Below are 10,515 nucleotides of genomic sequence, written 5' to 3' on the forward strand. Positions count from 1 at the left end.
TGGGTTTGTGTGGGAGGAGCCAAGCAGGGTGATGTGTGGCAAAATCCTTGATGGTTTCCGAAGGATTCTCATGGCCAGGTGTTAACCCTTGGCTGCTTGAGTTGCAGGGGGAATGGGGGGGGGGCATGCGCTCGGCCAACAGGCTCTTGCGACCCGGTCCTACGCCAGCGCCGTACTCCCCGCCACTCGCTGCATTGCACCGCGCATGTTGAGTGGGTTGCAGGGTCGGCCTCCAGCGCCGTGCTCGTCCCCTCCAATGTATCACCCCTCCCCCCCCCAAAAATGCTGTGCTTTCCCAGGTGCCCCAAGACGACCTGGTGTCCAGCCCCCTTGGCCCGGTGAGGGTGGTGCTGCGCGCCGAGGGCCCCACCCGCGTCCTCACGCTGCTGGACCCCATGCGCCACCCTTTCTTCCTGCGCCGCGGCGCGGCGGGCCTGGGCGCCCCCGGCGCGGGGGCCTTGGCGAGCGTGGCGCCGGGCGGCGTGGGGCTCGCCCCGGCGAGCGCCGGCGAGGAGGAGACCGCCGCCGCGAGCGGGCTGCAGTGGCGCGTGAGCGCCAGCCTGGCCGGCGTGGGTCTGTCCGCGGTGGTGGGCGGGTGCGAGGTGGCGTATGCGCGGGCGACGCGCCTGGCCGCGCGCCTGGCCGTCGGCCCCGCACACCTGTCGCTCGGCCTGGAAAGCGCGGCGCTGCAGCTGGACGACCCGCGCCCCCGCGCCGCCTTCCCCGTGGTCGCGGCGCTACCGGCCCCCCGCCAGGGCCTGGCCCCGCGCCGCGTCGACGACCTGCTGGCCGGGGGGGAGAGGCAGGCGGGCCTGGCCGCTGCGCTGACGCTGTGGCGCCGCCGGCCCGCGGGCGTGCTGTGCGTGGAGGACGCGCGCCTGACCTGCGCGCCGCTGGCCCTCTGGCTGGCGCAGGAGCACCTGGAGGCCCTGGCTGGCGCGGCGCGGGTGCTGGGCAGGGCAGCGGGCGTCGGAGGGGGGGCGGGGGCCCCGGGAAGCGGTGGCGCGCAGGAGGTGACGGGGCGGCGATCGTCGCTGGGAACCTCCTCCGAGGGCGGGAACCCCCCCCCTCCAAAGCCTCAACCCGGTGCTGTCCAGCCCGGGGGTGCTGCAGCTGCTGGGGGGCGCGCCGCTGGCGCTGGAGGCCGACAGGAAGCTGTTCATCAACCTGCTGGCCCTCGCGCCCCTGCGCATCTCCCTGTCCTTCCTACCCACACCCCTGGGCGACGGGGCGGGGACAGGTGAGCGGGCGGGGTCTGTGGGGTGTCTGTTGCAGGAGGTGGAGGGTTGTCGTGCTGTGGGAACGATCGGCGACCGCGGCATCGGCATGCGTCTCGTCGGAATGCATACCCCGCACCAGCTGGAGCGCCATGGACATCTTGTGCGCTCGACTCCTGCACCCCTCTTTCACCTCCCTCTCGATACCCCCCACCCCTCTTCTATCTATCAGTGGGCCCCTACCGGCGCCTGCTGTCCCTGGCTGAGGTGGAGGACGCGCGCATCCGTCTCGCCGCGCTTTCCTTGCACCGGCCCCTCATGGGCCAGGCGGCGCTGGGTCAGCTCCTGCAGCGCCACTACGCGCGTGCCATCCTGCCAGAGGTCTACAAGGTATGGAGATGTCTGTTTGTGCGTGTGTGTGTCTCTAGGAGACTTCAATGTTGTTTCAGAGTGGGCGGACTGGATTGAAGATGGGAGACTATGCAAGCATGGATTGTATACTGGATCACACTTGATGCACCACTCGACGAAGGGGAGGGGAGCACCCTGTCCCTCCACATTCACACCTGTCCAGCACCCCACTCGCACCCCTACTTTACATGCATTTCGTCCCCACCCCCCCCAAACCAACTCCCTTTTCTTCCCAAACAGATCCTGGGGTCTGCGGCGGTGTTTGGCGATCCCATCAGGCTCGTGCATCACCTGGGCCTGGGCGTGTGGTCGGTGCTGGCCTCCCCTGCCGCCGGGCTGGTGGAAAGCGCGCGCAGCAGGGCCCCAGCCCAGCTGCTGCTGGGCCTGGCGGAGGGGCCGCGCGCCGCCGCCGCGCACTTTGCCTTCGCGCTGAGCAATGCTGCCGGGAAGACGACCGCCGCGGCGCGCAAGGCCATGTCGGCGCTGGGGCTGGACAGGTGGGTGTGTTTGAGGGAAGGTGCGGGGGGGCCCGTATGTGTTGCGCTTGCAGGCGTCTGGGTGTGGCGGCGGCGGCGACATGCTTCCGTCAGCTGATGTGACCTTGCCGGGGGTGGCTCGTTCATCTGGCGATCGTCCTGGCCCCTTGCTACTTCCTCGTCCCTCGCTCACTGCCTCATCCCCCCTCCGCAGGTACACTGCTGAGTACCCCCACCGGCCCAGGCGGGTCGAGAGGGACGGGGGCTCAGCGCTGATCTGGCGCTCGGGGACTTCACTGCTTTCTGGTGAAGACCAGGGGCCGACAAACGGACGCGGCGAGGCCCTGCTCCCCGCCACCCTCCGTGGCCTGGTGGGGCTCGTGGCCGAGCCCGCAGCCGGCGCAGAAACAGGCGAGCAGCGGGTGTTGCATCATGGGGGCAGGCCACGATCCAGGTTTTGTCCCTCCATTCACAGCATTGCACGACATTTGCAAGGAACACTCTGGCGAGCCCTGGCGCCCATGCAGACTGCGCCGGCTGAGGTGGTGCACGACAGGCACACACATGCCCTTCTGACATTACACAATCTCACCCCTCTCCAACACCCTCCCCCTACCAGGTGGCCTGCTGGGCGCAGCGCACGGCCTGGTCAAGGGCTCAGTGGGAGTGGTAGTGCTGCCCCTGGCCTCCGCGCTGGACATGCTGGCGCGCACTGCCGCCAGCGTCCGGCTGGCGGTGGTCGGTGCGCCGGCGCTGGGCTGGACCCGACCCCCCCGCTACGTGCCCGCCGGCGCCCCGCTGCCGGCGTATGTCGCCGAGCAGGCGCTCGGCCGCTGGCTGCTTCTGGAGCTGGAGGCGGCGGGGGAGTTGGGAAGCGCGGAGGGAGGCACGACCCCGGCCGCCGCCTTTGTCTCCTGCACCCGTCTCGAGCCGGACGGAGGCAAGCACCTGGTGCTGACTCAGCGCTTCGCTCTGCTCGTGGAGGCGCGGCGGCCGCGCTGGGCGCCGCGCCTGTGCTGGAGCGCGGCGCTGGAGGACCTGGAAAGCGTCGCGCAGGTGGGGGACAGCGGCCTGCGCCTGGTGGCGCAGCGTGCACGCCGTTCAGCTTTGACCCCGGGGCAGGGGCGGGGCGCCGCGCCCAGCCCCTTCTCCCTCTCAGTGTGCGAAATTCGGTGCGCCGGGTCGGAGCCGGCACGGGCGCTGCACGACGACCTCGTATGCAGGGCGGCGGCGGCGCGGGCGGCGCGTCGGGGAGCGTGGGTGGGGCTGTGAGTGATGTGCTGCGCCCGCGTCCGAATCCAGGGACGGAGGATGTGTTGGACCCAGGGTCTGTGCACCATTCCAGTTACAGGTGGCCACTCCATCGTCAACACGTCTGCACTGCACGCTTCTTTGGGACGATTCAACTCATCGCACCGCTTGTAGAGAGTATATTCAAACAGCCTTGGATCTCTAGGTGGTCACCATTTTTCGGGAAAGTTGGAAAAACTGAATCTGCCCCGCGGACTCTTCCCCAGCAAAGTTCCAGCAGAGACCCACTTGTGCCAGCATCGGGATCGCCGCGTACCGATCCGGGATCCAAAACATTTCGTTCCAGTCCAGATTGCCGTAATCGTACTCCGTCAAGAGCAGCCATCGCAAGGCGGTGCATCCGACTCTCCACTCCCTCGAGTCACCTGTCGGAGATCATGACGAAGACCTCGAGCGTGCCCACCGATCCCCATGAGCGCCTGGCGGCCATCTCCCGGGAGTTTGGGGAGTATGGAGGTGCGATGGCGTCCCGAGGGTGTTGTGGGGAGGTGTCCATGCCGCCCGCGGCCTTGTCCCTGTGCCCTGCTGAGGTGTACCTGTCAGCTTCTCGAGTCCCCGCCTCCAGCATGGCCCCCCCTCCGCACAGGCGTCAACACCTCCACCGAGACTTCCTCTACATTTACCGGTGGGCACATGGGCTGTCGGTGGTGCGTGTCTCGTCCTGCGTGGGCGGGGCATCGCGCCCTCGGACGACCGGGCGCAGATTTGCCTTCGGGAAGTCTCGGGCAGCGGTCAAGCCTCCGGCTCACCCCGGTCAACGTGCCTGCCTGGCTGCCCCCCCAGGAACGCAGCTGTGTTCTGTTCATGCAGAAGCATGAATCCCTTTTCAGGCCTCCCCCTCCTCACCTGGGACCCACCCCCCTAACCTCTGACAGTGCTGAAGGCGGAAACCCTGCCCGACATCTTCTCCGGCAAGATGGACCCCGACCAGGGCGGGTGCTACCTGTACGGCCGCTGCTTCAACCCCACCACGCGCACGCTGGGGCGCCAGATCGCGGCGATGGAGGGCGCGGAGGCCGGCTACTGCACCGCCTCCGGCCTGTCTGCCATCTCGGCCACGCTGCTGGCGCTGTGCGACACCGGCGACCACATCCTGGCCTCGGACGCGGTCTACGGCGGCACCCACGCCCTGCTGCACGACTTCTTCCCGCGCAAGTTTGGCATCACCTCCACCCAGCTCCCCGTGGACGACCTGGCGCGGTGGGAGGCTGCGCTCACCCCCCGCACCCGCGTGCTGTACGTGGAGAGCGTGTCCAACCCCACGCTGGTGGTCGCCGACATCCCAGCCCTGGCGGCGCTGGCCCGTGCCCACGGGCTGACCCTGGTGGTGGACAACACCTTTGCGCCCATGATCATCTCGCCCATCGCGCACGGCGCCGACGTGGTGGTGCACTCCGTCACCAAGTTCATCTCCGGCGCCTCGGACGTCGTGGCCGGCGCCGTGGTCGGCCGCGCGGCCTTCATTCACGGGCTCATGCACCCATGCTCCGGCCCGCTCATGCTGCTGGGGCCCACCATGGACCCAAAGGTGGCGGCGGAGCTCACCCTGCGCCTGCCCCACCTGGCGCTGCGCCTGCGCGAGCACGGCGCGCGCGCGGAGCTCTTCTCGCGTCGCCTGGAGGCCCTGGGCGCGGCGGTGCGCTATCCGGGCCTGCCCAGCCACCCGCAGGCGGAGCTCTTCGCGCGGCTGGCCAACCCGGGCTATGGCGCGGGCGGCATCATGACCGTGGACCTGCGCACGCCGGGGCGGGCGGGGGCCTTCATGGAGCGCCTGCAGAACAAGCACGGCTTCGGCCTGCTCGCCGTCAGCCTGGGCTACTTCGACACCCTCATGTCCGCCAGCGCCGCCTCCACCTCCAGCGAGCTCTCCGACGCCGACCTGGAGGCGGCGGGCATCTCGCGCGGACTCGTGCGCCTGTCCGTCGGCATCACAGGCGGCGCGGAGGCGCGCTGGGCGGCGCTGGAGGAGGCCTGGCGCGCCGTCGCCTCGGTGCCGGACCACGTCGTCAAAGCGCCCTACAAGGCAGCCCAGGTGTGTGTGGAAGTTTTGGGCTGGAGGGAATAGGGGGAGCAAAAACTTGTTGGAGCAGTGGAGGGATCTGGTGTGGGATTTGCAGGTTTGGATGCGGACTTCCGGTGAGTCTTCGTCTGAAGGAGAATAGAGGGGGAACGCGCCTTTCCGTCGCATCTCATCAACGTGATCAAGCTCCCTGACGTACTTCGCGCCACCCCAACCACCACGCTGCAGATTCGCAAGGATGCGGTGACGGGGGCACGCCTGGGACGGACCCCATCCTGGCACAGCTTTGGGAGCGACGAGGAGGGTGCAGACCAGGCGGAGCAGGAGCAGGTGAGGCGCCATGGTGCGCGTGACGGGGGGGCCAGCTGTGGCAGGCAGGAGGATCAGGGTGATCCATCGTTCTGTGCCGGCATCTGGTCCAGGAGCGTCGTTGAGACATTGAACCGCGCTGCTCCACCCTTCAATTCCTTTGGTCCTCCATCCGCGCGCAGAAGCGGATGAAGAGGGACGGACCCTGGGTGCGACGCATCGACACCACCACCGAAGTGGAGTACACTCCCGTGGCCTGAGGGCCAAGGGGCTGAGGATTTGTGGGGCTGGTTGCTGGCCCCCGAGTGCATGGCATGCAGGGCAGCAATCGGGGCCTTAGCTGGTCAGGGATTGCCACATTTCTCCATATGCAAGATGCTGCGATGGGCTGTTGAAGTACCAAGCCGCCTTCCCGTCATGGGTGTGGTCTGGAAGCTGGACCCTGGGAACAGCAAACATCGGTTCTGCAAGGTTCAGCACATTTTCCCGTGGGCAGCAGACTCAATTCCGCACCATTTCCACCCCGCATGCATGCCGCACTGAACGACGCCTCTGAAATTGCTTGTACCACCTGCATGCAAGAGTCCCGCTGCCGGGAAGTCCAATGAGTCTTGTAAAGTCGGCACATATCCACTGCAAGAGGGCAGGTCACGGACTGCAGATTTGGTGCGAGGTCGTGAGGCGGCTGGCTGGATGCCAGAGTTCACCAGGCTGGCTCTACGTGGCAGCATTGTGCACTCAGGCCCTTCCAATATGTAGAAACGATACAGGGGTGCACCTCTCCCTCCCATGCTGAACCCTGATCCCATACGAGGGTATTTCCGCTTTTACATCGAGGGGGACACCGCACAGAGGCTCCCCGACCATCAAACACAGAGCGGGAGGGAAGGGGGGAAGGAGCTCGCGAGGCGTGCGTGCCAGGATCAGTTCGCCGCGCCGCGCTCAGCGGCCGATCTGAGCATCCAGCAGCTCCGGGCGTGGGCCTCCCCCCCTAAGCCCCCCCTTGCCCGAGCGCCCGCCTACTCCTTGGAGGCCTGGCTCTGCACGCGCAGGGCCCTCTTCTTGGCGAGGGACTCGCTGCGGCGCTCGCGCTCCTCCTTCAGCCTGGAGACCAGCAGCTTGTGGTACTCCGCCTGCTGCGTCTTCTTGGACTCGATGCGGCGCGCCTTGAGCGCGGCGCGGTGCCGCTTGTGCTGCAGGGTGCGGGGGGTGACCAGGCGCTGGATCTTGGGCGCCTTGATGGTGGTCTTGCCGTTCTTCTTCTCGATCTTGCGCCCGTAGATCTTGACGTAGTGCCGCACATCGTCGTCCTTGGTCAGGTTGAACATCTTCCTGATCTTGGAGGCGCGCTTGGGCCCACGCTGGCGCGGCTTCTCCTCGTCGGTCAGGCCGGGCAGCTCCGCCACGCCCTTCCTCACGATCACCAGGTTCAGGACGGAGAGGTCGGAGGAGACGATGCAGCCGCGGACCGACTTGCGGCGGCGCTCGCCGTCGCGGCGGCCGTGCCCGCGGAAGCAGGAGTCGCCGGGGGACATGAGCACGCGCACGCGGCCGGGGGTCAGCACACCCTGCTTCATGGGGAAGCCCTGCTTGTCCTGGCCACCCTTAATCTTGAAGATGTAGCCCTTGAACTCCTGGGGGGGGCGGAGGGAGGAGGGGGGGAGCCGGTGGGGGGGGGGGGTGGCAAGGACAACTGGTCTCAGAGGTGTTGATAATGTCCATGCAGCACCACAGACGTCACGGTGACAGCGTGCCCCTGGTTTGAACATCGCAAAGGCCAGAGTCATCTGACGCAGAGATGGCTGGGCCATGGCGTCATCGAAACTCACAAGGGTGAGCCTCCATTCCCTCCTTCCATCCCTCCCTGACCCCAATGCAACGCCGCGACAGCATCCCGCCGCGTTGCAGTAGACCTCGAGTGCTCTGAATCATGCAATTCCAGCCTTCCAATCCAGCAGCGACCCCAGAAGAACCACAGGCTCGCACCTCGCCCAGAGCCTCGCCATCGACCTCCTGGGAAATGCGCTTGTCGTAGAAGGCGCGCCTGGAGGGGAAGTGGAGCATGGAATGTCGAATGACTGTTTACATGCGAAGACCGGGTACCCAGCCAGGTTCCCAGTTCCTCAACCCCTGCAACTCACAGCTTAGCATCGTCGTCGATGTCGAGCTTCTTCTGGCACCCCGTGGCGGGGTACGCAATGTTGAGCTGCACGAGGGGGATAGTTTTGAATAGTTAGACCGGTTCGGGGCATCTCGGACATCTCTGCCAGCGCTGAGCCGATCGCCAGAGGTCCAGTGCCGGCGGGGCGGGTGTGGCAGGCCGTACCTTCATGCTGGCTCGTGCCTCCGGCCTGCTCCTCTATGTGCAGGTCTGTGGCTGAAAAGGACCGAGTCCTTGCCCCCCCACGGCCTAGTGCGCCCTGCCGCCTGGGCCACGGTGTGGGCCCGGGTCGATGGTGCGGCTGGGTCGAGGAGTTTGGGTACTGCGGAAACTGGTACCGCACACGGTCGTCCCCTCACCGGCCCTCCCTGGCGTAGACCCCGGGGGTCCCCGCACCATGCAGACGGACAACATGTTTCAGGAATCGTGAGCCCAACATCCTCTAGATCGACAGCGGGCTATCATTGCTCGAGGAAGGAGCTCAGCAGCAAGAGGACAGGGTGGTGCTTCCCCTCGGCCAAGCACGGCCCCCCCCCAACCCGCCAGGACACCGGTCCTACCACACGCGCTCCAGCTCGTACCAGGTACGGTGTATGGGAACTGCCATCCAAGACGGTCACGGGGAGTAACCCGGATTACGACCTTACTGGAACCAGCTTCCATGCGAAGTTGAGGCCGATGCCAGTGGCCAAGCCCGTCTGGTACAGGCTTGCTGCTGACGCCCTTTGGACGGGCACACTCTAGCTGACCAGGCATCACATTTCCCAGAGTGCTCGACACTGACGATCCTACCCGTGCGCAGGCCCTTTGGAGTCCTGGACGCGCTGCTGCTGCTGGGTCCGACACCGCCTGTCGGTGCCATGGAAGTGGCAATGCAGGCGCCTCCCGCGCCCACTCCAGACTGCACAATGGACATTGATCGCAACATCTACAATTCCGGTGCCGCCCCATTTGAGAGCGAGGCCCGCGAGGCCACAGCGCCCAGTGTGCCGGGCGTCACGTCGACATCCCCCGCCCGCCCAGGTGCGTTCGTGGCGCGATCGCGGCCCACATTTCGCGGCATGTACGGGATCGGGGCATGATGTGACACCGGACGCACTCCCCCCTCAGGCTCCGGCCGGGTGCAGCGTGCCAGCGCGCTCAAAGCAAGCCAGCGCGTGTCGAGCTGGGCGGAGCGGGAAGCCATGCCCTTCACGGTAGGAGATTTTCCCCCTGGTATCATCAGGGGGGGTGGGGTGGGGTGATTAGGGTGTCATGGGAAATGTGGAAGGGAAATGAGTCTCAACATTTCACTTGAATTCTAACTTTAAACTTGTTTTGCACCATTTCTTTCCGGAAATGAATATCAGTGTGTATGTGACACTCGGTGGGGAATTCGATGGCCGCATGATCTGCAAGGGGAGGAGGGGGCCTTCCGTCGCACACATCTCGGCAAGCTCCCACCCTTCTCAGCCTGCTTTGCTCCCCCCACACACAAACTCCCACCAAGCCGCTCATCGTAGCCACTCCCTCATCCTGCGACAGGCTGTGGCGGGGCGCGACATCTTCGTCACCTCCAAGACCAAGGCCCACACGCGGCGCACCCCCCCCGCCGAGCAGCCGCCGGCCGCGGCCAAGCACCAGCGCACCGCGCAGCAGGCCGATGCGCGGCGCCGCGACCGCCGCCGCTCCCCCTCCACGCCCGAGCCCGGCGCGGGACGGGCTGCCTCGGACGCCAAGCGCCCGTGCCGCGCACGAGGCGGGCAGCGGGCGTCCACCGCGGAAGACGGCGCCTCTGGCTCCGACTCCGAGGCGGCGCTGAGCGGGGACGAGCTGTATGGCTGCCCCAAGTGCCGGTATGCGTGGAAGGGGTGCGGCGCCTGCCGCGCGCGGCGCCCCGCCTTTGTCCGCCCGCGCGAGCTGCGCTGGCGGCCGGAGGAGGGGCGGCCGCAGGCCGTGCCCGCGGGCCGCACCTACCGCCCCAGCGCCGAGGAGTTTGCTGACCCCGTGGCCTACATCGCGCGCATCACGGGGGAGGCCTGCGGGCAGGGCGCGGCGCACATCATACCCCCGCCCGGCTGGGACCCGCCCTTTGCACTGGAGCGCGGGACGACGGGCACCAGCATGGAGTCCTTCCGCTTCGCCATCCGCCGCCAGCCCACCGCCAAGCTCTGCGTGCGCGGCGCCGGCGTCGGCAAGGGGTCCGGCGGCGGCGGCGGCGGCGGCGCCACGCACGCCGCGGGGCGCTGCGCTGGCCGCGCGCTCCTGAACGGGGCGGGCGGGGTCGGGGATGGGGCCTGCGCGGCCGGCGACGGCGCGTGTGAGGACACGATGCACGATCGCATGGACGCCGACGCCTCTGCTGACGAGGCCTCCTCGTCCGGCTCCGACTCCGACTCCGAGTCCGAGTTTGGTTTCCCCACTCTCCAGCGCCGGCACACGCTGCGCTCCTTCTCCGCCTACGCCGACTGGGCGCGCGCTCTGCACTTCTCGGGCGCAGGTACTCGTGCGCCCTCGGGGCGAAGCACGCCGGTCGGGGAGGGAGCACCGGGGACCGGCGCGGCCCCCACGGACTGCGATGCCGCCCCTGCTCCCACCGCCGCCGCACGCTCCTGGCAGCGCCGGCCGCGG

The 10,515-nt window shown here is 67.6% G+C and overlaps 4 protein-coding genes across 4 annotated transcripts in view; 2 read left to right on the forward strand and 2 right to left on the reverse strand.

The window, feature by feature from the left end:
* F751_6662 (Methionine gamma-lyase) overlaps nucleotides 1-6,004 on the forward strand; it is a gene marked incomplete at both ends in the record, with an annotated part of 7,569 nt that extends 1,565 nt beyond the window's left edge. Inside the window, 11 exons of the mRNA XM_011401341.1 lie at nucleotides 300-1,030; nucleotides 1,098-1,240; nucleotides 1,450-1,607; nucleotides 1,869-2,125; nucleotides 2,319-2,467; nucleotides 2,724-2,970; nucleotides 3,777-3,871; nucleotides 4,022-4,062; nucleotides 4,572-5,447; nucleotides 5,664-5,765; nucleotides 5,927-6,004. Coding sequence (XP_011399643.1) covers nucleotides 300-1,030; nucleotides 1,098-1,240; nucleotides 1,450-1,607; nucleotides 1,869-2,125; nucleotides 2,319-2,467; nucleotides 2,724-2,970; nucleotides 3,777-3,871; nucleotides 4,022-4,062; nucleotides 4,572-5,447; nucleotides 5,664-5,765; nucleotides 5,927-6,004 — 2,877 coding nt within the window. The remainder of the gene's footprint in view (nucleotides 1-299; nucleotides 1,031-1,097; nucleotides 1,241-1,449; nucleotides 1,608-1,868; nucleotides 2,126-2,318; nucleotides 2,468-2,723; nucleotides 2,971-3,776; nucleotides 3,872-4,021; nucleotides 4,063-4,571; nucleotides 5,448-5,663; nucleotides 5,766-5,926) is intronic.
* Nucleotides 6,005-6,763: 759 nt separating this feature from the next.
* F751_6663 (40S ribosomal protein S6) lies at nucleotides 6,764-8,076 on the reverse strand (the record flags this gene model as incomplete). Its single annotated transcript, XM_011401342.1, has 4 exons — nucleotides 6,764-7,375; nucleotides 7,731-7,788; nucleotides 7,886-7,950; nucleotides 8,071-8,076. The coding sequence occupies 4 exons, from the start codon at nucleotides 8,074-8,076 to the stop codon at nucleotides 6,764-6,766; spliced, it is 741 nt and encodes a 246-aa protein (XP_011399644.1).
* Nucleotides 8,077-8,154: 78 nt separating this feature from the next.
* F751_6664 (hypothetical protein) lies at nucleotides 8,155-8,319 on the reverse strand (the record flags this gene model as incomplete). The annotated part of the gene is made up of 1 exon (XM_011401343.1): nucleotides 8,155-8,319. One exon carries the CDS (start codon nucleotides 8,317-8,319, stop codon nucleotides 8,155-8,157), a length of 165 nt encoding a protein of 54 aa, XP_011399645.1.
* A 494-nt stretch (nucleotides 8,320-8,813) lies between these two features.
* F751_6665 (Lysine-specific demethylase 5A) overlaps nucleotides 8,814-10,515 on the forward strand; it is a gene marked incomplete at both ends in the record, with an annotated part of 4,788 nt that continues 3,086 nt past the window's right edge. The window contains 4 exons of the mRNA XM_011401344.1: nucleotides 8,814-8,928; nucleotides 9,016-9,101; nucleotides 9,430-9,740; nucleotides 9,870-10,416. Coding sequence (XP_011399646.1) covers nucleotides 8,814-8,928; nucleotides 9,016-9,101; nucleotides 9,430-9,740; nucleotides 9,870-10,416 — 1,059 coding nt within the window. The remainder of the gene's footprint in view (nucleotides 8,929-9,015; nucleotides 9,102-9,429; nucleotides 9,741-9,869; nucleotides 10,417-10,515) is intronic.

Source organism: Auxenochlorella protothecoides (genome assembly GCF_000733215.1).
Source record: "Auxenochlorella protothecoides strain 0710 unplaced genomic scaffold scaffold93, whole genome shotgun sequence".
Taxonomy (NCBI): domain Eukaryota; kingdom Viridiplantae; phylum Chlorophyta; class Trebouxiophyceae; order Chlorellales; family Chlorellaceae; genus Auxenochlorella; species Auxenochlorella protothecoides.